At 46.0% G+C, this 27,779-nt stretch overlaps 1 protein-coding gene across 1 annotated transcript; it reads left to right on the top strand.

The window, feature by feature from the left end:
• Positions 1–4,415: 4,415 nt before the first annotated feature.
• Positions 4,416–27,501, top strand: PLA2G12B (phospholipase A2 group XIIB). The gene is made up of 4 exons (XM_050959757.1): positions 4,416–4,752; positions 9,367–9,455; positions 11,467–11,632; positions 26,875–27,501. Exons 1-4 carry the CDS (start codon positions 4,527–4,529, stop codon positions 26,991–26,993), a joined length of 600 nt encoding a protein of 199 aa, XP_050815714.1. The 5' UTR covers positions 4,416–4,526; the 3' UTR covers positions 26,994–27,501.
• The last annotated feature ends 278 nt before the right edge of the window (positions 27,502–27,779 follow it).

Here is a 27,779-nt window from a genome sequence, read left to right as displayed (position 1 = left end):
TTCTGACAAACCACAAACATTTTCCAAAAGAGATGCTAAAGAAATAGCAATGCCATGTTGTAATCCCATAAATCAAATAGTTTTCTAGATACATGCTGTGTGCTTCTCATTTAAGGAACACTTGCTATAGATGCTATTGATAGATTAAACTTAAACTGCAGTTTTGTTAGAGATAAAGGTTTTTTTTTTTAACCCCTTATTTCAAGGGTGTTTGGGATCTAGACTTTTGGTCCCAAGCATGAAATTCAAATCTGGACTCAGGCTGGGAGGCAGGGTCAGTCCCAAGGCAGCAGGGAGGGGGATGGCAGTTTAAAATAAAAACACCAACACAACCTTTAGCTTTTGAAAAACCCAGTATGAACTGGCAGAAAAATTTTGATTCTCTTTAGGGTCTCAGGGTTTGTCTATAGGATGAGGTAATGTGCCCTACAGGCTGATTTCTGAAATGCCCTAACATGTATATTAATGGCTCTGTTCAGGTGCTGCTGGTGAACACTAATATTCCCTAGAGTGCTTTAATTTAGTTCCTACCAACCCTGTCTACATGGATCTATTAACATACTTTAGAACACTTCAAGTCACACCACCCCTTACCAGCAGGGCACATTATACCACAGTGTAGATATGCCCTTTGTCTCCTTTAACTTTCTACCCAGCAAACTGGTACTTTGGCTACTTTTCATACAAAGAGTCCTCAGTTGTTCCCTGCCATGACCTAGCATAATCTCCCTTGTGCTTCACATTCTTTCTTCAGCCTTATCTGAGCTAATGAAGGTTTTCTGTGATGATATTTGTATAGTACTTCACTACACACTATGAAATTTTTGCAGTCATTTTTCCCTCTGTGGCTGTAATACACAACATACAGCTGGGCAGCTCAGGAGCAAGGATGTCTTGTGAAAGATATCCAAATGTAGCTTCTTGTCCATATTCCTTGTTCATAACTTCCCAAATTGTATACAGTATCAAAAGCATTATAGTCTGCTATCTGTCCCAGAATGTGGCTTCTATCTATTCCTTATTGTACCTGCTGCTACTCTCAAAGAAGGGAGTTGGACATCAGAGGTAATTCAGTTCATCCCAATTGTACAGGCAATTTGCACACTGCAGTCCTGTTAAGTACTAAAGATGCTAATTTTTGTTACATTGAAGCTAGATTTTCAAACCATACTTGCTGGATGACAGGGCCGTAGAAATGTAGTTCAAATGAACCTTCACTCATCTAGAACAATGAATGCACGCAAATGGTTTTGTGTACAGTACATCCAGTCACATGTTATGATAGCATAGACTTTAAAAGTCTTTACATCAGCTGTCTAGCCAAAATCGTTTGGATCCAGATCTGCCCACAAAGGTAGCTACCATTGAAGTTGAGTTGTAAAGCTACGTGGGCAGAATTGGACCTTAAAAGAATGTAGCTTCTTAAGTGTCAAGTAACTTTAAGTGGTTTGAGGTGGTTTATGTCCTCTCCTCACTAGCCATGCTTTTGCTCACTCTACCATTATGAGATTTAAAACACGTTTTGATGGTTGCACTAGGAGAATTAGAATGCTGGGTAATTCTATAGTAACCACTATGAGGATAAACTGAATGACTCATATTCCACACTTATAACACAGCTACACTTTGGGAATGAGTGCAGTTATGGAAACAGAGTCAAGTTTTAGAGGTTCTCTATATAAAAACTGAAGCTGAGCCTCAGCCTAGTGTAAATGGAACTAAATCAATTCACATCACCTGTGTATCTGGCCCTGAAAGTTGAACAAATTTAGATTTACTTGTTTACTTTCTGCATTAGTCTGTTTGGACAGTAGAAATACGCTAGGTTTCATTTCCCTAGTCTCTTGACTAACACAGTTTTGTATTGTTTTGGTTGCCAGAATAGCTGGGCTCTGTTAACAAAATGGATTTTATATTTAAAAGTAATTTAAATCTAAGAGTATGTTCACAGTTAGACGGCAGCAACTCTTGAACAGAAAATATTTTGAGTGATCATTGAATTGAAATAATCAATAGATAAAATGAGATAAAATCAATATATATTGTTCCACATGGATTCTGAAGATGTATTAAAATTATTTACTGTGGCAAGCAAGAAGCCCAGTGCTATGAATAGTAGACAGTTTGCTTTTGTTGTACAAATTGACATACTTGTATTAACTAAGCAAAAGACAGAGCCCTATGTGCCACCCCTTGTAGCTGGAGTTCAGTCTGCACCTTTGTACAGCAATGCCAGCAGGATTTTCCTTTTAAAAATCAGATCTACACTTTGGGGAGCAGGCAGTGCTTAAAGAAAAAATAATAGTACAGTAACCCACCAACAGTGGTTCTTCAAGATGGTTGCTTTGGTGGATCTGCACTACTTGCCCAACTTTTCCATTGTTTCAGAACTTTGCTATAACTTCTTGAATTGAAGGAAGGAATGCTCGAGGGGGGAGGGGGAAGGCACAGATATAGTACACTACAATCCCATTGGGCACTGCTGTTAGATGGTGATACAAGTGAGCTCAGAACTAAAGGATCTGCACCAGCAGGTGTTTTGAAGAATCCGTTCACTATGTATGTTAGATTTTTTCCTCACCACCTTTCCTCTATGCTAAATGCTAGTTTCAGTGACAGCTGCACTGAACTGCAAAGGCCATAGGCAATAGCCAGCTTGTGAATCATGGCAAATTTCCCCGTCCTCACATTCCCTACCTCCCAACCAGTGTTTGGTACCCAGAAGGAATGCCATGGAGTCACATCCAGATTTATCTTTGAAAGGCATATTATTAGGCATAACATCACAGCAGCAGACCTCCAATGCTTCTATAGATTTTTAGAGTTATTCATTCCATGCATAGTAAATTCTATGGGGCGGGGGGGAAAGAGTCTAGTAGTTTGTGCAGAAAGATTATTCTGATACTTGCATTGCTCTATTCAGTAGAAGAGAAAGATATGATGACTTGAACCTGGTTTTCATTGTGTCAACATTTACTGATAACACATCCTGAAGCAAACAGCAAGGAGAGGGGTCATTCTTCAATTGTCAGCAGTAGTTCAAGCCATTTAGGAATGTCTTGAAACACAGAGTGAACAAATAGCCCAGTCCTACAACCCCTTATCTCAATGGATCTTTACTCACAGTTGAATGCCCACTGATGCTACTGCTTTTTGAGAGCAATGACTACTTGTGAAAGATTTGTAAACTCAGACCATAGTTAAAGGTTACTGAGGTTCTCTGTTATATCATATAAAGAAAATTTAAACTAGCAGTGAGGCTTGTAAAGAAGCCATTTCTTTCAGTGCCTATGAGGGAGCTGAGCTGTTAGAAAATCTGGCCCATGGCATTTAATACCCCACTGAGATTAGTGGGATCGCTAACACGTCAGGCTGCTTGCAGACTCAGGAAGACAGCAATCCACTGGATCAGGGGTGGGTTTTTTGGTAACTGAGGGGCTCGAAGCATTGATTTAAATATGTTTAATTTCTGCAAAGGCTTAAACTGATATGGAGGCCAGATGAATGCATTAAACTGGCTCCATCTCAGGACCAGGAGGAACAACAATGCTGTGGAATGGAGTCCCTAGCAGGTATAGTTTTAAGTGCCACAAGTTATATTTATATTATGGTCACTTATTGCTGGTCTGTTATATTTAAGCAAGGAAGGCTGACAGTACATTAATCTTTATAACAAAGATTCACAGGTGCCCCAGTACCATTCTATGTGAGACACCGTCAGAGATCCTCAGGAATCATCCCCCCGCAGTGTAGAGTTGGTCAGACTACTGCTACATTAGCCACTGCAGAAGTGCCAGCAAAAGTGTAAGGAGAATGGTCATTCATCTATTAGTATGCTGTAAAGCAGGTGGTCATTAAGCTAAAGTAGCTTTACAAGAGTGTTAGAACCAGCGTGCTGTGGAATGTGCCCTGATTGCAAAATGGGGCCTCATGGAAGGCCCAGTCCCTGGTCTACCTGATCACAAAAACCTCCAGCAGAGACATTCTTGTTGATCAGGCACTTGCCCCACCATCTTAGCATAGAAAGTCTAGAGAGGATACACAAATCCCCACCCCAATTCCAAAGAAAAGGGAAGATTTAAAAAACAAAAACTCAGGAAAGGTTTTGTGGCCATCTGTCTAATGCACTAACTGAATGGGGTGTTTGAGTAGCTACCAATCCCCTGATGAAGAGAAGCATGGGCCAATAGCATGCTCTGACTGAAAGAGGGACATTCCCTCCTGCCCCATCCAAATACTGGCTAAATGCCCCATACTGAGGTGTTTGAACCATTTCACAGTATTACACAACTGTCCTCCACTCTCCTGTTTTATGAGCTGAACTTGGACCGAATCTCCACTTTGTCTGACCTTTGCACTCGCTAATTGCTGTGACCTCACTTTGGTTACCACAGCAGTGTTTAAAGTCCATCAGAGAGAGGAGTATTCATGCCCTGTACTCGAAACAACCCAGTCTCACTTCCATCTCACTACATGCCTGTGCATTAGAGTTTCGGGAGCCTGGATTTGTTTGGTCTGACAGCAGGATGAAGCAGGTTGTCAAGACAGTGGTTCTGTGCCTGGCCCTGAGTCTAGGAAGATGCAATGAAGAAGTAACCCCAGTCAACCAAGCTGCCCCAGAGGAATCATCCTTAGCAGACTGGGGCATTGGGACTATCAGAGATGGCTTTGAAACCATTAATGGCTATTTTGACTCTTTTTTAGAGCTGCTAGGAGGAAAAAATGGGATTTGTCAGTACAGATGTAGATATGGTAAGTGGCTTCTTTCCTTTCCATAGGGCCCTGTGGGTTCAGGCACCTGTCCTGTGAATTGGTGCACCTATTTCAGGCCTAACAGTAACAGTTCTTACTGGCAAGATATTGGCGATCAGTTTTAGGTTTAAGCTAGAAGATGGGAAGGGCAAATGCAACAGAAATTCTCTGGAGACACAAATCTTGTACATTTTGTATCTGTTTCTAGGACTTCTGACTGAATTCTGCACATTGCTCTCCCAGCACTGTCCACACTCCATTAGCTTTCTAAATTAATACTAATGGAGTCTTTGGTGCTGCCTCTTTAACTCTCTGCTTCCCCATCAGAATTCTTGGTGGTTTTTTTTCCTGCTCTTTTTCCTTTCAAACTCCCTTTTACTTGTTTTTAAACTTACAGCTTTTCCCCTGAGCTATGATGGATTCTGTTCATGACACTTACACTGATAGAGAATTCCTTAAAACAAACGGGAACTCTGTGTCTAACACTGAATTAGCAAGTCAGAACCTAACTGGGGGAGGGTAGAATTCAACCCTGTGCTGATAACTAAGCCTAGTATATCCACACCACAGTGGGGAAGCTTGTTCTTCCCCTCCCTGGAACAGCCAAGGGCCAATTTGCCCTGCCCTGAAGATTATGGGCTTCCCTAGAGAGACTCCTTTGGACTTTTTTGCTACTTGGGAATAACGGGAGAGAAGAGAACATGGCTGTCTTAACACATGGCAGTTCTCAGTCGTTTAGGGCTTCAAACCAGGGGACAACTCTTCAGCAGAGGAGACCAACCTTGCTCCCCCCTATTCCCCCTCACCCCGAATAAGGGACCAACCCCTAGCACACTTTAGGCTCAAAACACTAAGTAAGAAAGGACTTTGTATAACGCAGTGATGCTGTTTGCTACTCTAACATGTATCAAGTTTATATGCTTAGATTCAGCCATTCTGAGGTCAGAAGAACAGCAGGTCAGCATAGGACAGATGTAACTCTGATTTGCCCCTCATCATCCAGGGAACTTTCAGAATCAGCATCTTCCACAAGGAAGCTTCCTTTCCCTCCCATGCCAGTTTGGTTAGACAGCCAAGCCTTTACAGTCACAAGGAGAAAGGGGGTCTTTCTGGCTCTAGCTGTACAAATCTATCAGCTTAGAAGGTGGAGTTTCTAAATGACTCTCACAAGCAGCAGACCAGGCCAGATGCAGCGGTCTCTGCAGTCATCAGAGTTTAATTATTCAGCAGTTCTTTAGTTCTAAGATTAGTAACAATGAGGGGAGGAGGGAGCGAGAGAACTGGAAGATAAATAAGATCTATTGTCACTATTACAAGAACCTTTTACACTCAGGCTGTTCCAGACAGTTGCTGTGTCTTAGGCTTTCAGGTTTTTTGGTTGGTTTGTTTGATTGTTTTAGAGTACATGTCAGTTTGTCTTTGAGACAGAATTTAGGGAAAAGCTTCTTTGAATGTATTCAAGGATGCTTTCACCAACAGCCATTTTAGACTCCCACAGACCTCTGGGAAATCAATTGCCCTACTTATGCTGAAGAACATTGGAGATGTGTCACAAGGGAGGTCTTACCACTAAAGACTGTAGGGGGAAAAGAATCTAGCAGGCAACCTGCCAACAAGCTGAGGCCAGGGCTTTGTGACAGTGGCAACCTGTGGATCTGATGAACTATAAGGAGAGCTCTTGTGTGAGAAGGGACAGCTGTAACTGCCACTATCCAGGCAAGTGCTTAAATGTACTGGAACAGACAACAGTTATATTCAGATTAGGTTTCACAAAGCCTTATGGTTCCAGGCCTGTAGTGTCAGTGTACCCAGGGCCAGCTCCAGGGGTTTTGCTGCCCCAAGCGCCCCCCCCCCCAAAAAAAAGCTGCGATCGCAATCTTTAGCAATTCAGTGGGAGGTCCTTTGCTCCGAGCGGGAGTGAGGGACCCTTCGCCGAATTGCCGCCAAATACCTGAAAGTGCGGCCCCGCTCCGGAGTTGCCGCTCCAAACACCTGCTTGATAAGCTGGTGCCTGGAGCCAGCCCTGAGTGTACCCAAGAGTCCCAACTACTTCAAGAGGCATTTCAAATAGTAGGAAAGCAGTTTAGGACCTGATCTTGCATAACAATGGACCTAATTCCCCTTACACAGGTATCTCCATTTATTCTCACACAGGAGAATCAGAAGAAAACCCTTTGACATAAATGGAGATGCCATGGTAAGTGAAATGAGAATCAGGTGCCCACAGAACAGAAAGCAGCTCAAATGCCTGGGGAGCATATTTCTTGTTAAAATAATTATCCCCATTTAAGTTATGTTAAGGGTAAACGATTGTTAGCTTTGATAAAGGCTCAAGGTGCCCTGTGAGGTGGAGAGAAGACATTCCCTTGTTAAGGTCTTTTATGCCTTCTCTAGAAGAGGAATCACAGAAGTGCTGGAGGGAGACCCAAGGAGCCCCATGTTAAAAATCCTGCCTCCACTGCAAAGGGAAGATTGCAGTGAGATCCTTGCCTGACAGGTTCCCACTCTGTTTGCCAGGATTACCTAAACCACTGGCTCAGAAAGATTTCCAAAGAGCAAAAATTTTGGCTTTGGAATGGACCAAACGGTAGTTATTTAAAATACCCCAGCCTTCTGTACCCAGAGGTGCCCTGTGAGGTTTTGGCACTCAAGCGTCAATACCTCCCATTCAAGAATTCCCACTGGATATTTGCTGTACTACCTCTAACTCTCTCTATCTACTTGTCAGGAACAAATCTAGCAAGAAGAGCAGATGTATGTTTGCTACATGATGTAACCTCCCTCCTTGTTTGTAGTCATGAGAAAGTATTTGTTTTCCCTTTTAAACAAACAAGTAGATTCCTTCTTCACACTCCTCCCTGCTAGCATGTGTTCTCCTGGGACAAGTGATTAGTCACAGGCTAAAGTGGAAATTAGCAAAGTCCCTTGTTGAAATATTGGCAGCACATCCTCGAGGTTTTTGATGATTCATGCAGTCCTACAGTATTTGTCCATGCTTGCACTCTCAAGTCAAGCATTTGAAGTTGCAAGCTAGGGGAAAAATCCAGAATGTGAGATAAAATGAATTTGTTCACAGGAAGAATAAATGCAGAATCCCTTGACCTAGGGCAGCCATCTGCAACTCCATCAGGAATTAAAGATCTAGTCTCTTCTTCCCAGGGCAAACTGTTACAAACTCTACCCACTGCTCTTTTTTTCAGCCTACTAATGCTGCTAATAGTCTATATTGCTGAAATGAAGGTCAGGACTTACTGGTAATGGTCATATCCATCTTATGCTGATGAGAGAATTTCCTGCTCTCTGCAGTTGGAATCTCCCTTCTCCTGGCTGCCAGCTGACATGGTTCTTAGCGGATTTCTCACCAGCAGAGGGCTGTAGTGTGGAGGACTGGGAATGCACAATGTGACGTAACCCAAAAGGAGGGGTGTTATGTTTATGTGGTTGTTTGCTGAAAAATATTGGGAGGGATAGTAAGGTTTTTCTTTAAGAAAGTCAATGGTGAAAAAGGAAAAGCCACACTCTCAGGCATTCAAGCAAAAGTGGGCTAAAAATAAAAATTCTGTGGACAGTTTCCCCCAGTTTCAGATGTCAGGCTCTGTGGATAGGCAGGCAAGCAGGAGTTGCAGCATTTTGCCGCACATTGCCTCCTTTTCAGAGTTGGTCCAAGGGACCCATTTTAACACTTAAGAGCTCTAGAAGTTATGATTTCCAGCACAGTGCTGAATGGGTCTGTGTAAAAATTAGGGTGCCCAGACAGAAAATTGAAAAATTGGGATGGGGGGGTGGTAATAGGCATCTATATAAGACAAAACCCCAAATATCAGGACTGTCCCTATAAAATCGGGACAGCTGGTCACCCTAGTAAAAATGGGCAGTGTAATCTAATGTGGCTTGAGTATCCAATGCTAGGGAGCCCATCGCTGGCCCAAGTCTCTGATGAAAGAAATAAACAGCAGGTGAAATTTTAACTCCGTTGTGGAGGGCTCTATTACCAACATTTACACAGACGTGGATATCCCCCTCTTTACTACTTGAATATAGCCCAGGTGGAACATTTGGAAGAGATTGGGGGCCTCAGGAAGTCTGAGGCAACTGGAATACAGAGTCCTGTCCCTGAGAAGGACTCAGGCAAGAGGCCTGAGCCTGGGAATGTGACCTGGAGACCCAGAGCTAGGAATAGTAGCTAGACTCGGCCCAGACTCAATTGAGTTACAGACCCAGGGGACTCATATTTAGATCCATTTACAAACAGACTGGTAACTGTCCAGGAGGAGGACTGGACCAGGTTGTAAACACTGGAATCCAGCAATGCCATAGCCCTTCATAAAGAATTAGTGAGAGAGGAACAATCAGGTCCTCAGGGAGTGTTGTACTATCTTTCACTTGATCTGAAAAGAGCAGTTTTGCCTCTCTTCTTAAAGCAAGAGATTAGGTGGGTGATGGTCCTCTGTTCAGTGAAACTAGGATGCCTATAGAAGGCTGTATTTAAGATCCTCGTCGTATAATTTTTCTTTGCCTATGGCAAATCAAAAGCAAAGAACATGTGCTTACTTATAAGTTCGACACCCCTGCAATCGCTCATCCTTAACTTTTCACATTTCTCCGTCCTTCAAGGAAAGGCTCCAATGCCCAGACTGAACTACAAGCCACAAGAGCCCAATGGCTGCAGCTCCTACTTCCTTGGTCTCAAGGTACCAGAAAGTGTATGTACTGCTGCTAACGCCTAGTTCCCTCATGAAATAATTCACTAACCGGAATAATCAGCTTAAAAAAATAGTTAAGAATCTGGTCTAGCTAGGACATTTGCTATTGGTATGATAACTATTGAATTTTTTTTCTTGGCTGCAGCCAGCTCTGAGCGGTATCCTCACCTTTCCAAAGATTGCTGTGATAGTCATATATTTAAAAATTTTTATTAAAGTAAACGTTTGAAATGAAATATACACAGGTTGAGAGGGACGGTACTGTACATCTGGGGTCAGGCTTGGGTTATGGGTAGTTACAGCTATTATTTGCAAGGATGAAAAGATACATACATATTGCATAACCGGCATAGACCCAGAATGGGGTGTAAGGGTTTTTAAAGTGTCAGTGGATAAGTGGGCTCAGGTACGCCATCCATGGAATGAATAAGGAGTCCACGTCAGTATCGGTGGAGCAGATAGGTACATGGATGGGGTGTGTCCCTAAATTGTCTGCATGGGTCTGCCAAGGAGATGGCTGTCTGCAATGGCAAGGGAAGGAAAATGTAACTTTAAGTAACCATTTAATTTACTATCCAATTTGCTAACCAGCAGAGCAATCAGCTCCCAAAAGTTGGTGGCTGCTGTTTATGGTGGATGAATAATCCTGTCAGATTACATGTGTGGATGCATGATACAAAACTCCAATCGTCTTAATATTTATTGGAGGATAAAGTCTTCCTTGCAGATAAATTCAGGAGAAGCAAGTGCTTGCATCAGGGAAGCAGTTCAGAAGGTACATGGCAATCCGTGCATTAGCTACGGAGCACTGGTGCAATAGAGGCCACTCAATGGAAACCCAGATAAGTAGGGAACATTCAGTGCAAGGCAGTCAATTTCTCAAAGCTTAGAGATAAATGGCAATGCCTGGTGTTTCCTGCAAAGCCTATTTACAGGTGCGAATTGGTGTTTGCTCTCATAAATCTCCTACTATGCAGCCCTTTGGTCCCTTTCTACAGCTCCCTGCCTCAATATTGAGTACTAAATTCAACTCATTTCCAGGCTTTGTATCTTGGTTATTTTTAAAGCAATTAATGAAATCAAAAGTTAATCTATACCAGGGGTAGGCAACCTATGGCAAGCGTGCCGAAGGTGGCACATGAGCTGATTTTCAGTGGCACTCACACTGCCCGGGTCCTGGCCACCAGGCCAGGGGCCTCTGCATTTTAATTTAATTCTAAATAGAGCTTCTTTAACATTTTAAAATCTTTGTTTACTTTACATACAACACTAGTTTAGTTATATATTATAGATTTATAGAAAGAGACCTTCTAAAAACATTAAAATGTATGTCTGGCACGCGAAACCTTAAAGTAGACTGAATAATTAAAGACTCAGCACACCACTTCTGAAAGGTTGCCAACCCCTGATCTATACCATGAGAGTGGTTCCTTGCAGAGCCTCTATAAGAGCTGGCCTGGCTAATTAGCCATTTTCTGTTCCCACCAGGGTCTGCACCAATTAAGATTCTGTTAAAAAAAAATCCCTTGTGGGCTTTTTTTAAAGTTATTTTAGTTCCTTAAACTGGACATCACCACAAACCTCTCTAGAGGCTTCTGTCATCTCCTGCATGCATGTGCATTCAAGAGTGTTAGAAGCAAGGAGAGGAAACTAGACCCCTACATCAGGGACAAGGAAGAGAAACAGTTTCTAATAAGTAATTTAGAAAATAAGGACGTCATTCCCACCTTGATATGAATAGGCCCACGTGTAACTCTCGTGCCTATTCCACGCACACTAATGGGAGAGTATAAACCAAAAATCCAAAGTGTATTTGTTCTTGACCTTACAGCTCTGTTTGTTACAACTACGGCATTAACACTGGAATTGTATAGCAGAAGCTTTGGGTCAAGGAGCAGCATTTGATGGTTTGGGGAAAGAGGGGCATCACCACCGTTGGAGAGGAGTGTACCCTTCACTAAGTACAATGCCTGAACAGTGCTGTCTTCCCTTTCTCTTCCTCTGCGTCCAGTTGGATTTAGGCATTCCTGCCATGACTAAGTGCTGTAACCAGCTGGATGTTTGTTATGATACCTGTGGAGCCAACAAATACCGCTGTGATGCTAAGTTCCGCTGGTGTCTCCACTCCATCTGCTCAGACCTCAAACGGAGTCTTGGTTTTGTCTCCAAGGTTGAAGGTGAGTTTTGCACTTAGGCCACTCTTGTGGGAGGCAGGTGGCTCCAGCCCCATTTTCCAGAGGAGCAGTAGCAGGAGATCCTTGTCCTACAACACAGCAGCAGGTTTTTGCTGTGACTGCAATAGGACATTGCCGTTCAGCTGTGGCAGTGCTATCACAGCTTAGATCGAATACACTTAGATGAAATACACTTAGATCAAAAGGCTGAGCTAGCCCTAACTTTTGCTTGAACATTGCCTCCCTCCTCTCTAACGCAGACCTATCCCAGACCATTACCTAATGTGCTTATGTTTGAAGTTTATTAATATTTTAAAAATAAAACAGCCCCAAGCCATTCATTTTTATCTTAGGTGGCTCTGAAAATCCCACCCTATGGGGATGATCAGTTCTTATTACTTTCCAATGGGAACTGGGTGTCCAAATCCCTTAGCCAGGTTTAAAAGGCTCAATGTTAATGTGTTAGAAAGGGGATAATTTTTCCACAGTATTTAACTTTATTACAAAAGGTTCTTATTAACGTATTACGGTTATAAGCCCCAATTTCAAGATTCAAACTCTCTCAACCGTTCTTGAAGGACTGCCACCTCTTCTTTATTAATGTTTACATCCAAGTAAAGCCACTGTGAGGGAGGGGACATGGAGAATGTGATACCATAGAGGGTAGTGCCACTGAAATGCCAACATCCACCCAGCTTCTCTTCTCTTAATCTTGAAATGGAGACAAAAATCATCTCCCAGCTACCCCAATGTCTGAGAAAGAGAGGTTGGCTGAAAAGCAGTTGGCTGAAGCTAAATACAGATTCTTCTTTGAGTGCTTGCTCATATCGATTCCAATTAGGTGTGCGTGCGCCGCGTGCATATTTGCCGGAAGATTTTTACCCTAGCAACACTCGGTGGGTCGGCTGGGTCGCCCCCTGGAGTGACGCCGCTATGGCAGTGAATATATACCCCTGCCGACCCAACTGCCCTTCAGTTCCTTCTTACCGCCCTTGTTGGTCGTTGGAACAGTGGAGCGCGGCTTAGCTGATCTCCACTTCCCTAGCTACTCTTACTTCCTTATTAATAGTTGTGTATATAGTTATAATCTCTGTAGTTGTAGTTTATTATAGAAAACGACAAACTATTTAGTGTATATAGTAGCGAGGGGATCGGGGATTAGCCCCTTCCCCCCACCCGGTACCGGGGCTCATGTCTGGGTCACCGGGCTTCAAACCGTGCTTGACTTGCCATAAGCTGATGCCAACGGGAGATCCCCACAGCTCCTGCCCTAAGTGCCTTGGGGAATCACATCTCTCAGATAAGTGCCGGATCTGTAAGGCCTTTAAGCCGAGGACGAAGAAAGAGTGGGACTTTCGCCTCAAACAGCTCCTATGGAGGCAGCTCTTAGTCCAACGCCCTCGGCACCGAGCGCTGAACAGTCTGTATCAGGGAGAAGTGCTCTTTCGGCTCCGGATCACCCCGGTACCACTAAGGCCCCTCGGCACCGACCATTGGCGGCACCGATGTCGGCTCGGCACTGTTCCCTGTCACTAGGGGTCAAGAAGCATAAGAGTCCCGCTGCTTCGGTACCGCCTGCACCACAGTTGAAGCACCCGCCTACATCGGACCGCCCAGCACCGACACCTGCCGTGGCACCGCCAGCTTCGGCACCGTCGATTCTGGTCCCTCAAGGACCGTCAAGTCCGGTGCCTGAAAGCTCCCCAGCGCATGCTGTGGTTGACTCACTTCTCCACAGCGAGGGACTTGATTGCAACGATGGAGTCTGCACTGCCTCAATCCCCGGCACCGCCAGTGCGGGTTATTCAGTCTATTGGCAAGCCTGCCCTGCTGAGGCCATCCTCTGTCGGCACTGCTGAGAGGCACCGATTAAGATCTCGGTCCCACCGGTGTTCTCGGTCCCGTCGCTGCTCCTGGTCCTGACGCCGTTCGCAGTCCCGGCACTGCTCTCCATCACAGTACCAGTCGCACTTGCGGCACCGCTCAGCGTCCCGTTCACCGGCTCGGCAATCCCAGTACCAATCCAATTCCTGGAACCATGCCTCTCGCAGCCACTCCAGATGATAAGCTTCGAGATCCCGGTTGACCTCCTGGCACCGTTACGGTCGCAGGTCCCGGTCTCGTTCACGGTACCGTTATGATGGCTCCCCGGTGCCGCACCAAGAGAGATTGTCTAGAGACATAGTCTCTTCTCAGGGTTTCTCAGCTCCTCCTTGGCCATCTAGACACGCCTCAGTGTCATCTCACACGGACAGTGCTTCCTATGCACAGGACCGTCACTCAGACATGCCCAGCCAAGTCTTCCAGGAGACCCAAGGTCAAGAACAAGGGCCTCATCAGTGGTCATTCTGGACACCTTGGGCATATCACCAAGCCCAAGGTGCGCACCCAGAAGTCCCATGCTCCGTGCCTTCTGAACACCGGGTGCCAGAGGCGACTGTAAGCTGCCCACCTCCTGCGGGTACGGATGAAGCGTCCGTTCCGCTGACAGACTCTCATAACTCAGGACCACCTGAACCTGACACCGCCCAAGAATAAGAGCCCACGCAGGACCCTCTTATACATTGCCTCTCCTCTTCCTCTTCTCCAGATGAGGCGATGACGGGAACATCCTCCTCCGGCCCTTCCCCAATTCCCGTATCTCGATGATTGGCTCATTCGAGGGACCTCCGAGACACAAGTCACCCGTCATGTGGGCATCATGAATGACCTATTCAGGCAACTAGGCCTGATGATCAATATAGAAAAATCCACTCTGGTTCCCACTCAGAGAATAGACTTCATTGTGACCATCCTGGACTCCACTCTAGCCAGAGCCTGCTTACCACAGCCCTGGTTTCAGGCGATGGTATCAATTATCCAAAGCCTGCAAAACCTTGACAACTTTGGCTCACACTTGTCTCGGCCTCCTAGGTCACATGGCAGCCTGCACGTTCGTAACCAAACACGCCAGACTACACCTCCGTCCCCTTCAAACTTGGCTCAACTCAATATACCACCCAGGCAGAGACAGCATAGACATGATCCTCACGATCCCCCCCGAGCATCATAAACTCACTGAACTGGTGGAAGTCGCCCGCCCTGGTCTGCCCAAGGGTGCCTTTCCACCCACCTCAACTTTCAATAGCCCTGACCACGGATGTGTCATCTCTGGGTTGAGGAGCCTACCTCGAGGATCTTTGCACCCAAGGCCTTTGGTCACCTCAAGAACTGACCTTGCACATCAATGTACAGGAGCTGAGGGCAGTCCACCTCGCATGTCAGGTGTTTCAAGAGCATATACAAGGCCGTTGTGTTCACAGACAACACGACGGCCATGTTTTACATAAACAAGCAGGGCGGCGCATGTTCCTCCCCCCTTTGTCAGGAAGCCATCCAGCTCTGGGACTTTTGCATAGCCCACTCGATCGACCTGGTAGCGTCTTTTCTCCCAGGGGTTCAGAACACTCTGGTGGATCACCTCAGCAGATCCTTCCTGTCTCACGAGTGGTTGATTCGCCCGGATGTTATCCATTCTGTTTTCCGGAAGTGGGGTTCTCCCCACATAGACCTCTTTGCCTCCTGCAAGAACAGGAAATGCCATGTGTTCTGCTCCTTCCAGGGTCACTCCCTGGGCTCCCTATCAGATGCATTCCTGATACCGTGGACGAGACATCTCCTTTAAGCCTTTCCACCATTCCCGCTGGTCCACAGGGTCCTCCTCAAGCTCCGCAGAGACAGAGCCCACCTGATCTTGATCACTCCAGCGTGGCCGAGGCAACACTGGTACACCATGTTGCTCGACCTCTCGCTGGCCGACCCAATCCCCCTACCTTTTTGGCCAGATCTTATAACTCAGGACCACAGCAGACTTCACCACCCAGACCTGCAGTCTCTTCACCTAACAGCATGGTTGCTGCAGGGTTAAGCCAGTCCGAGCTATGCTGCTCTGCCTCGGTACAACAAGTACTCCTGGGTAGTAGGAAACTTTCCACTAGGTTAACCTATATAGCCAAATGGAGGCGTTTCTCCTGCTGGTGTGAGCAGCATAACGCTGTTCCTACCGAGACACCAGTTCCTACCATCTTGGACTACCTCTGGTCCCTAAAACAACAAGGCCTAGCTGTTTCATCAATAAAGGTGCACTTGGCAGCCATCTCTGTCTTCCACCCAGGGGAGAACGGCCCCTCGGTTTTCTCTCACCCCATGGTTTTGAGGTTCCTCAAGGGCTTGGAACATTTATACCCACAGGTCCACCGCCCCGCCCCAACCTGGGACCTCAACCTTGTTCTAGCTAAACTTATGGCTGCTCCCTTTGAGCCGCTGGCAACCTGCTCACTGCTGTACCTGTCCTGGAAGACAGCATTCCTCGTAGCCATTACATCGGCAAGACGAGTCTCCAAACTTCAGGCTTTCACGGTCGACCCCCCGTATACAGTGTTTCACAAGGACAAGGGATAGCTGTGACCACATCCGGCCTTCCTCCCTAAAGTGGTATCGGCCTTCCATATCAACCAAGATATCTTCCTTCTGGTCTTCTTCCCAAAGCCACACTCTTCACACCGAGAGCAGCAGCTGCACTCCCTAGATGTCCGTAGGGCTCTCGCTTTTTATGTCGAGCGAACAAAGTCCTTTCGTAGAACACCCCAACCCTTCGTTGCGGTGGCGGATCGAATGAAGGGCCTATCTGTCTCCTCCCAGAGGATTTCATCTTGGGTGATGTCGTGCAGCCGCACCTGCTATGACTTGGCTCATGTTCCAATGAGCCACCTCACCACACATTCTACTAGGGCTCACGCTTCATCTGCCACCTTCCTGGCTCATGTACCCATCCAGGAGATATGTCGTGCAGCTACCTGGTCCTCGGTCCACACCTTTGCATCAAATTATGCATTGGTACAACAGTCCAGAGATGACACGGCATTTGGCTCAGCAGTTCTACATTCTGCGACATCTCACTCCGACCCCACCGCCTAGGTAAGGCTTGGGAGTCACCTAATTGGAATCGATATGAGCAAGCACTCGAAGAAGAAAAGACGGTTACTCACCTTTGTAACTGTTGTTCTTCGAGATGTGTTGCTCATATCCATTCCAAACCAGCCCTCCTTCCCCACTGTCGGAGTAGCCGGCAAGAAGGAACTGAAGGGTGGTTGGGTCGGCAGGGGTATATATTCACCGCCATAGCGGTGCCACTCCAGGGGGTGACCCGAGCGACCCAACCAACCCACCGAGTGTTGCCAGGGTAAAAATCTTCCGGTGAATGTGCACGTGGCGTGCACACACCTAATTGGAATGGATATGAGCAACACATCTCGAAGAACAACAGTTACAAAGGTGAGTAACCGTCTTTTCCTTCACAAATCAAGTGACAGTTACAGGCACATCTCAGTGGCTTGAGTGTATATCACCTTCCTAGAATGGTGGGGTTTAAATTAGAAACACAGTACATGCAGCTTTCCTCCTTCTCCTGCCAGCAAACCTCATGTGGCTTATGAGAGGGGAGGCCTGGGCTACATTTGAAATTAGATGGACCTAGCTACATCATTCAGGGCTATGAAAAAGTGTCATGCCCTGTGCAACATAGTTAGGTCAACCTAACTTCTACTGCAGACACAGCTAGGTTGATATGGGGTCGGGTGGGGGGGAAACAAGCAACTCTTCCATCAACCTAGCTATGGCCTCTCAGAGAGATGAATTAACTACAGTGGAAAACCCCTTCCATTGACACAGGCCCTAAACTACAGTGCTACAGCGGCACAGCTTTAGTGCTGCTGCAGCGTAGACAGATCCCTAGCGTGCTAGCCACAGGAGGCTCATTGAATTGGGAAGGGAGGGAAGCACTATGCTTCAGCACCTGCTCCTGAAATACCTCTGAGTGCACCTCTTCATATCACTGGGCCTCCTTCATGGTAGTGCCACATGGCAGGTGTACACAATCCCCATATTAATATTCCCCAGACTTTTCTAGTGCAGTTGTCCAGAATATGCTTCTGAGAGTGACTGCCAAAGACCTTAAAATTGTTTGCTGAAACCAAACTTCCTTAATAAATGTTCTTAATCAAAAGATTAACAACTTTTGTAATATGTCTAAACTACGAAACACTGGTGCTGTCACAATTCACTGCTAAGAAGTCCAGTAAATTAGGTTCTTGCTACCTCCATATCCATCTTATTTTGCTTATATTAAAAAAAAAATTAAAAACCTGAGCTCTCTTAAATGACTGTTTTTAGGGTATCAGTTCCTGAACCCTTTGTCTGATTTTCTTCAAATTTGGTAGAGAAATTTGAACACTGTCTCAGAAGTAGCCTACCAATTTTGAGGCTGATATGACCATTTTTGTGAATTTCAGGAGGTGACCAAAAGTAGAAATATTTAATAGGGAAACAGCTGCAAATGTAGCCAGGAATCAGCTCCTGAAACTTAATACAATACAAGCAATATCAACAGAGCAGGACAATTTGAGGAGCAATAAGTTATTGTGACTTCACCTCTCTTGTGAGTGTGTATCTGATAGTCGAGGCAATGGACAATCTAGTGGTCCTGTTAGGCTAATTGCACTACTTAGGCACCCAATAGTGACAGTGGCCAGAAAGGCCTTGATTCATCTTCAGTTAGCCCAGAGACTGCATCCTTTCCTCTCTGATGTGGATTCAGCCACAGTGTCAGAACCTTTCATCATATCCAGACTAGACGGCTGCAGTTCACCTTACTTGGGACTGATGGCAAAGGCCACATGGAAGCCACAGTTCATTATACTGAGGCCCAGCTGCTAAGTGAAATGAATTGGTAGGGCACATTTCAACGAAGAACTGCATTGGTTCCTGATCCAATTCTGGATCCAGTTCAAGGTGCTAATCCTGACCTGTGAGGCAATTAATAGTTGAAACCTACATGTCTGAGTGACAACTTCTCCCTCCGCCATCCAACAAGGCATATGCGACAGTTATGGACACAGAAGCTCATGGTTATCGAGATGAAATTCCTGTGGGCTGCAGACAAAGTATTCTGACATCCACATAAAAACAAGCATGCATGGGGTTATAGATGAAGATGAGAGAATTTGGTTTTCTTTGGCAGAATCAATGTGAACCTTCCTTTCTCTGTAGTGCTTAGATACTTCAACCAAAGGCATATTAAAAACACAGATTTATATAGGACTAAGTATCCTTTGTGGTTAAACAAATTAAAAAAAAAAACAAAACCACCACCACACTAATCTAATTCAGAAAGGTAGTGAGACAGCAGTTTGAGTCTAGGAATGAGTGAAGCCCCCATGAAGGGAGCTCAGCATTAGAAGGCATCACAAATGTGGGTTGAAAACTGGTTTGGAGGAGAGTGCTTGGAACTGGCCTAAGCAGAGGGTAAGTTGCTAGCAGGAGTGAAATCAAAAATGGGAAAGAGACAAATGGGGCAGTTTGGAAAGAGGATTGGAAGGAGTGTAAGGATTTGGCAGGGGTTAGTGCTCCTGCAATTGGGGTAACCCTGTGTCAGATTAATGAACAAAAGGAAAATTGGCAAATCTGGTGGGATCAGTAGGCAAGAAGGGGCACTCTTGGAGCTGAGATGCAGAGAGAGATGAGCAGAGAAACACCTGTTCTGGGCATAGATTTGGACTGCTTAGTGGCTGAGTTGCAGTGTAGCATGGTAGACCCCTTGCTTCCCCTTGTGGACTGTGATGCAAGCAGCATTCTCTGCCCCTGTGGCAGGGCCGGCCCACAACATTTTGGCACCTGAGGCGAGAAGCAAGCGTTTGAAAAGAGGGTGGTCATCTTATTTGTGCACATATATTCCAGAACAGCCTTTGGAGTTGATCCTGCTGAAATGTATCCTGAAAGGGCTTTCAGTTCATCACCTAAATCACTCGCATCAATAGCGCGCATGTCATCATGTGTCAACACTGTCTCTAGAGCCCTGCATTGCTGGTGTAGATCTTCTTCAGGTATAGTGAGGAGTTTTAGAATATCGTACAACATCCCAAATATACTGCTGTGGTTCCTGAGCTGCATGAAATGTTCAACGGACTGTATTGCACAATCTAGCACCTGGTTAAAGAATTCAGCTTGAGCGGTTGTTTGGGGGTCTCACATGGGATTATCCTGTGCCTCGTAATCAAAATGTCTTCTTCGGTGACTCTTGTGTTCTTGAATGGGTGGGAAAATAGCTTCAGTGTGAAGTTCCTCTGCCAACTTCTGTGCATTCTTCAAAACGTTTTGAAATCCCTCATCTGACTGGTAAGACAGTAGGTATGACTCTGCTTTGTCCAGTCATTCCATTGGTCCAGATATATCAAGGTCAACACCTTGGAGTCTCTTGCTTACAACATTTATTTCAAAACAGTATGTCATGCCACAACACTAAGCCACACAGAAATTTGAAGTTATGTATGTTTCTGGTGATTCCATTTCCTTCTGCCATTGTTTTCGCATGAACAGTTCCTACCATAGCATTATCCTCCATAATGGCAACTATGGCCTCAGCTATCTTTCCAAATTGGTGTTTGATAGGCTTTATTGCCTCCACTCAACTTTCCCATCGTGTGGCACTCAGTGGTTTCAGTGTCAGAGAGGATGTTCCCAGATGTTGTTTCAAAAGTTGCCATCAGTGAGTTGATGCAGAGAAAAATAGATACTTTGAATTACATTAAAAAATTCAGCAGCCTCACTAGAAGCTGATGCTGTATCACTGACCACCAAGCTCAATGAATGAGAACTGCATGAGACAAAATAAGCTCAAAGGTTTAATGCTTGGATCTGTGTCTGCACTCCTCTGTTCTTTCCTCTCATGTTGGCACCATTATCATAGCCCTGACCTCTCATGTCAGCTATTGCAATTCCCGTATTTTCCAGCTTTTTAAGCTTTTGTCATACCAGCTCCTGTAGTATCATCAATGTCAATAAATTCTAGAAAATGGTCTCTGACAGTCACCATTGCAGGCAGGGCTGGCTCCAGGCACCAGCGAAGGAAGCAGGTGCTTGGGGCAGCCAATGGAAAGGGGTGGCACATCCGGGTCTTCGGCAGCAATTCGGCAGCGGGTCCATCAGTCCCTCTCTCTCTTTGAGCTGCCACCAAAGTGCCACCGAAGAGGAAGAGAGGGAGTGAAGGCCCCGCCACCGAATTCCTGTTGCTAAAGGAAGCAGCACGATTGAGCTGCTGCCGAAGTGCCGCCAATCGACTTCATCTTTTTTTTCCTTCGCTTTGCCACTGGAGGCCACAAAAAAGTGGGAGCCGGCCCTGACTGGAGGGACATTTGTAACAACAACAGAATCTAGTGAAAAATGCACCATTAAAGTCATTTGTTCCGTATAGTTGATGTCAGGTGTGCAGTCCAGAATAACAGAGTAATATCTTGCTGACTTCAGATCTGCCACAATCTTCTGTTTGACTTTTGTTGCCAGTAACTTTATGGTTCCATTTTGAATGGCTTTTCCAAGGTGGTGGTGTGTGTACATTTCTTGGGTGGTGACTCTTCTTAGATGCTCCTGGAGTACAGCATCAAACTCAGCCGTCAGTTCCACAATTTTAAGGAAGTTTTCATTGTTTGGCACATACAGCTGATCTGAAGTGCCACGCAGTGCTAGGTTTTGGGTAGCAAGCATTCTCACAATGGCAATGAGCCTTTTCAGAACATTTTGCCAGTAAAGACACTCTGATGCAATCTTCTCTTGATGATAATCATCTACGGTGGCTGTTAACCTTAGTCTTATCTCAAGCTCTTTCTACCTATGGAATGCTCTCTGGTGATTTGCTGCCTTCTCATAGCATGCCAGTTTTCTAGCCAGATTTTTCCAGTCCTTTGTTCCTGTAGAACCCAATGTGGCTGGAACATTAGACTGGAAGAGTTTGCAACAAAAACAGTATGCAGCATTCTGGGTTTTTGAGTACATAAGCCATGGCCTCACCACCTTGTCACCAATTGGGGATTTCACGCCAGTAATGTGTTGGATAGAAACTTCTATTTTCATTGTCTTTGAGGAACATGAAGTTTTTCCACTTGCTGTGGCCTATCAGAACAAGGAAGTCCCTCAGGCTACTGCTCAAGTGGGTCCACAGTCCTGGATCATCTAGACTTAAGAAACTAAACTCAGCAGCAGCTGTTTCTTGCGCCTCCACCACACTCTTCTCTGATCTACACTTTTCTTCAGGAATGTGCATGGTTACATCCATTGGAGATGGAGATATGGATGCTGCAGTAGCTGCCAAGTCACCTGCACTCTGAGTAACTGGAAGATCAGGCATCTCCTCACTGGGGCTGGAAGGCTCACTGTGAACATTTGTGTCTGTATCGCAGGAGATCTCCTTCCTGCTTAGACAGAAAGCAAAGGAAACTTTTCTTTCTTTTTCTGAATGCTGTCCCAGGGGGCATTTTCTTCTTTCCCTCATGACTGCTGTTCTGTGCCAGCTCTAGTGGCTCTCACTCAATTGAAGGGGACAAATAAGCAGGCTGGTAGCAGGGCCTGAGTGAGGGAAGATATCAGTGTCTTCAGGGCCTAACTGGCTTCCGCTACTTCAGTTGAGTGCCTGTTCTCCTCAAGTAGGTTCAGGGAAGCAGCAGGAAACAGGAAGCTCCCTGAGAAGTTGGTGTTAATCAATCCAGGCTCCTGGGGTGCTAGAGAGGTACCTAAGAGGCTCCTTCTCCTCCCTCTCTCTGCAGCTTCTACTACTTTCTGTTATTCCCTCTCACTTTTTTCCTGCCTGCCTGTTATGTCTCTTGTGCCCACTTCCTCCGGCACAGCGCTCCACCATCTCTACGCATCTAGAGCAGAGAGAATACATATGGATCAGCAGCAGACAATTTTCGACGCTCTGGGTCTTAGTGGCCCCCCACCCCCAAGTCTGGCAGCTGAGGCAGCTGCCTCAGTTCGCCTCATGGTAAGGCCAGCCCTGCCATGGAGACCTGTGCTTGCGACTGACACTTCCACAATCCCTAGCTCCATAAGTAGCTCAGAAGTTGCTGTGAACAGCCCTCCTCAGTCAGAGGTCACTAGATATGAGGTTCTGAGTGATTGAGGGCTACAATTTAGGCAGCCTAGGCAATCGCCTAGGGTGCCGGAGTAATTGGTGGGTGCCGTTTTGCCAGAGGGGGCAGCAGGCGGATCCAGTGGAGCTGCCGCAGTGGTGCCTGTGGAGGGTCCGCTGGTCCGCGGCTCCGGTGGAGCTGCCGCAGTCATGCCTGCGGGTGGACGGTCGGCTGCTCGCGTGGCTCCGGTGGACCTCCTGCAGGCACCACTGCGGCAGCTCCACCGGAGCCGCGGGACCAGAGTGCGGGGTGGCAAAATTGCCATGCGCCTAGGGCGCTCAAACCCCTAGCGCCGGTCCTGATTGAGGGAGTTAATGGGGATGGGGGGAGGAAGAGATGTGGGAGGATTTCTCCCCCTCAAAAGGTCACTGACTATGCAGATCCAAATTTATCAGGACAGGTGTTAATACCTCTGCCTATCTTTTGGTCATTTTCTCTAGTGACTGAGCCCAGGTCTACCTTAGCAGGACTTTGGCAGTGTAGTTATATTGATATACTGTACTGGGCTGGCCAAACACTCTGAATATGGATGCTGGTTTGGCAGCATAGCTTGTTCCAGCCCCCCACTGCATGAAACAAGCTACGCAGGTAAAAGTGCAGTTTTGTCTGTATAACTGTCTACAGCTATGCTGGGAGAAGTCCATAGCGTAGACCTGTCCTCTGAAAAGCCTGTTTTAACCCTTTTGTCTTGCGTGTTGGGTTCTGCCAGTGACACACTCACTGCCATTAATGGGCACTACTCATCAAGGATTTTGAAAGGGACATGGTCAAGGGTGACAGGGCCAACTCTAGACATCCAGATCAGTTGTTATTATTACATCCTTCCTACACTAATGTTGGAGCACAGCATGGAAAACAGTCTCTTCCATTCTTCTATCATTTGCTGCTGTTTCCATTTGGTCTATGGGATTGAGATAGATTAAGAACCCTCAGCAAGGAGAGCAGAATAAAGTTTCTCTTGGGTGCCCTGGTTTCCTCACACCTGTTAGTATCCCCTTAACAGCTCCTGTGTGTTGCCATCTGAAGTACATGCCCCAGATATGCCCAGTGCTGTTAGTCTGTATAAGCAAAAACAACGAGTCGTCCTTGTGGCACCTTAGAGACTAACATTTATTTGGGCATAAAACAGTATTTATACAACATTGAACCCTCTTAGTGAGTCTAACCCATGATGTGCTCCTTAAAGTGTTGCATATCCCAGCATTTCTCACAAATGGTATGCAGCCTCCCTGGCTGGGTCCCCATGTGCAGCCAGCCAGCAATGAGGTGGTTAAGCGGTCACTAATTTGTTTTTCAAACCTAACACCTAATTAAGATGAATGGGGAAGTTCATACTTGAGTGCTGCTATTGCAGACTTGAAAAACAGTGCCTCCCTCCATTGGTTTCCTGTCTCATTAGGATGATTAAACATTTGTAGAGAAGTACCAAAGATGGGCACAGCAACAAGTTAAAGAGAACAAAGAGAGTCTAGGCCTGAGGATCTTATTGCTGAAGTGCATTCCCCCCCCCCGCCCCCCAAGCTCTTTCTTATCTTCAAAGGTGAACACAAACCCTACCTACAACTCTGCTTTTGTCAGTTTTGATAGCCCTTTATCAAAGAGTTCTGTTTGATCACCCTCTGCTGGCTGAGTGTGGCCTGAAAGGCCAGGATTACACCGTCCTCTCAAGGGCCTCAGTAGTTACTCCACTGACAGCTTTTAAACATAGCAAGTGCCTCTGTTGCATGTCTGTTAATATTTAGAATAACTCCACCCAGTCTTTAAGTGGAGATGTTGATTGAGGGTCTGCTTTAAGTCCTAGTCATCTCCTTCTGTTCTGTGCCAGGTTCTTCAGGTGCTCAGCTCAGTGGCGTAGCCAGGTGCAGGGAAGAGGGGTCTTTGGTGGCACCTCAGCGGCGGGACCTTCACTTGCTCCGCAGGTGTCCGGCGGCATTTTGGCAATGAAGCTTCAATGCCGCCAGAGCGAGTGAAGGTCCTGCTGCTGAAGTGCCACCGAAGACCTGGAGCGCTGCCCTGTCAGTAAAAGCACTGCAGCAGGTGGTGCCTTCTCCCCCCCACCCGCCCATTCCCAGGTGAGTAAGATTAAAAAGGTGCCACTTGTGCTCGGTGAGGGAGCGGCTGCTGCCCTGCTCCCCCCATAGCTATGCTCTGAGCTCCCTTTTCCTGGGCACAAGTCCTCAGGGTTCCTTCATAAAATAAAAGCAGTCAACCAAAATGATATCCTCCCCTCCTGGGGTAATCACTACAGGAGCTCACTGCTCTCTTCAGGACCTTCCCTAGGCTCCTCTCTCAGCCCCTTTCTAGGGGTTTGCCTCTCTGCAGCTCCCCTGTTATCCTTGAACTGGGGTGTTGCCCTGCCCCTCATTAGAGGCAACCTGGGTTAACCTGCCTACTCATCAGGGGAGCAGGGCTACTTCACTTAAAGGGCCAGCCACTTTGTGTCATCTTTCCTCACAATCAGTTCACATTACTACTCCTCCCTATATACCTGATTCAAAGCCCAATCATAGAATATCAGGGTTGGAAGGGACTTCAAGAGGTCATCTAGTCCAACCCCCTGCTCAAAACAGGTCCAATCCCCAGACAGATTTTTATCCCCATTCCCTACATGGCCCCCTCAAGGACTAAACTTACAACCCTGGGTTTAGTAGGCCATCCCTCTCCCCATGAAGTGAATAGAAAGACTCCCATTGACTTCAATGGATTTGGCCTAGTCTACACTAGGACTTTTCCTTGATTACAGCCATCGGTGGCCTACAGCCTGAGTAAACCCCAATCAGCCACAATTTGCACCAAGACAGTTTAGCCTGGTTTCAAGCAGGGGTAGGCTCCACCAATGCTTTACTTGACTGCACAAGGGGTTGCACAAGCACAGCTGAATCTGTGGTATTGTCTACACTTCAAAGACAATACAGATTAGGCTGTGAATTTAAAGCACAACAGTTACTGGTGAATAACTCCATGTGTAGACATACTCTAGTTCTCCTCCCAGTCTCAGCTTGTGCCTTCTATTAAGTGTCTTTGGAACAATCTCCCTTTTCTCACCTGTCAGCCACCATCTCTTTCACATCCCTTATTGCAATCCACCGCTTCAATGAGTCATCCCCACTCCTGAACTGTTGCCCTGTGTCTCCTCTTGTGTCTTAAGTGCTCAAAGGCAGGGAATGTTTCTCTCTCTCTCTCTCTCTCTCTCTCTCTCTGTGTGTGTGTGTGTGTGTGTGTGTGTGTGTATATATATATATATATACATATATATATATGGTTCTATACATTTTATACTCATATCCCCAAACCCTATTAAGTAAAACAAGAGAAGAGATTCTCTGGGGAGCTCTGAGGTAACAAGGAGGGCAGAGGGGATCAGAAAGGCTGTCCCAGGTGGCAGGAGTTACAGTGGCAGAACTGCAGAGAAATGGCCAGAGGAGCTGCAAGCGGACTAGAGAGAGAAGGCCATGGGGTAGGACTATTACCAAGTCTGTTTCTGAACTGATTTTATTGTCTTCAGCCCATCAGGGAAAATGACCACCCTGTGGAGTTTAGTATTAACTCATTTATGTACCTGGCTGGGGAGTTCCATAGTGAGCCTTTTGTTAGAGTTGCCAACTCTGAAGAACTGTCCTGGAGTCTCCAGGAATTAAATATTAATCTAAAAGATGTCATGTGATGAAACCTCCAGGAATACATCCAACCAAAACTGGCAACCCTAACTCCAGGCTGTTTGACATTTTAACTACTGTGTCATCTGGCTCTGCTCAGGGCAGGTCTAGATAACACCCATGTCAAATGCTGATGACCACTGGCACCTGTTTTACACTATTGCTCCCACTGTGAGGGTGATATAGCCATGTGAGAAACAGCCTAGGGGTAAAAGCTTAGTTTAGATGAGGGCATGGTCAAATGGAGGGGCTGAGAAGTAGGGAAGAGTTGATGCAGGGAGATCTTTTGAGGAGCTCACTTGTTATGTCACCATACGCAAAGAGAATAACGCACTTTCAACAAGAAAAAACAAAAAGAAAGTCTCTCTTAGGGCGAGCACAGCTGTTAGAGACTGGACTGCAGCAACACGGGGAACAAAATGGCTCCTAAATCCAGCCGACAGCGAGAAATAGAACTATACACAAAGACAAAAGGGCATTGCAGTACCCCACACAATCCACACTGGTTTGGAGGTCAGCCCTGGCACTATTTTAACCAGCAATGAAAGGGTGAGACCACTGCTGACATGCCTGTTCTCTTCCCTCCTGACAGCTTGTGAATCTGTAGCAGATACAGTGTTTAACACTGTCTGGACTCTGGGCTGCCGACCCTTCATGAACAGCCAAAGAAGTGCCTGCATTTGTAATGAGGAAGAGAAAGAGGAACTTTGAAGAGCACAGCCCTCTGGCCAGAGATGACCTCATGCATTCCATCTCTGTTGCAGCTTTTTAGCAAGCCATTTTCCATCAGCCCTCTGAACTGAAGAAGTTATGATCGTATGGGGCAGGAGGAGCAGATTTTTGCACTGTGTATAATGCATCAGTTACAGCTTTGGGGTGGAGGGGTGCTGTCAGAGGCAGTGACAACTACTGCCCACCTCAGCTCCAATCTAACAGCCCCATCTCTTTCCAGGTGTATCACTGTGGGTTATTTTAATGCCAATTTTCTATTGAGACCAATTAAGATGAGCAAACAGAATGCAATGCAGACAGTAATAAGTAGTTTCTGCAGCAGATACACACGTGTATAACAACTTCCTGTCCCTGAATCACTGATACACCCCGAAAAACAAGTTTTCCCACTAGCCATCAAAGTTCCAGTCATTAGTTACATCTTTTAAATAAATTATTCAAACACAGGAGATGGGCTGAGCTACAATATTGGGGCAGGGGGGTATAGAAAAAGGGGGAAGGAGTAATCCCCTTCTGGGGTTTTGGTTCAGACCCAATTATTTACACACATGCAAAGTACCCCGCTTCTCTTAAATATTTAGAGACTCCCCAAACTGTTCAGATAACCAAGGATTTTTGTTAGCTAAGAGAATGATTTATGGCTGGGGACATGGCCAAATATTAGCCAAGAGGGATTTTGAGTAGTTCCGCTACATGAGTGCACACAAAAGGTACCATCCATGCTCAAGTAGCTCAACACTGTACACTCTGATACACATATAAGAT

The sequence above is a fragment of the Gopherus flavomarginatus genome, chromosome 6, assembly GCF_025201925.1.
Source record: "Gopherus flavomarginatus isolate rGopFla2 chromosome 6, rGopFla2.mat.asm, whole genome shotgun sequence".
Classification (NCBI taxonomy): domain Eukaryota; kingdom Metazoa; phylum Chordata; order Testudines; family Testudinidae; genus Gopherus; species Gopherus flavomarginatus.
This window is presented reverse-complemented; position numbering and strand designations above follow the sequence as displayed.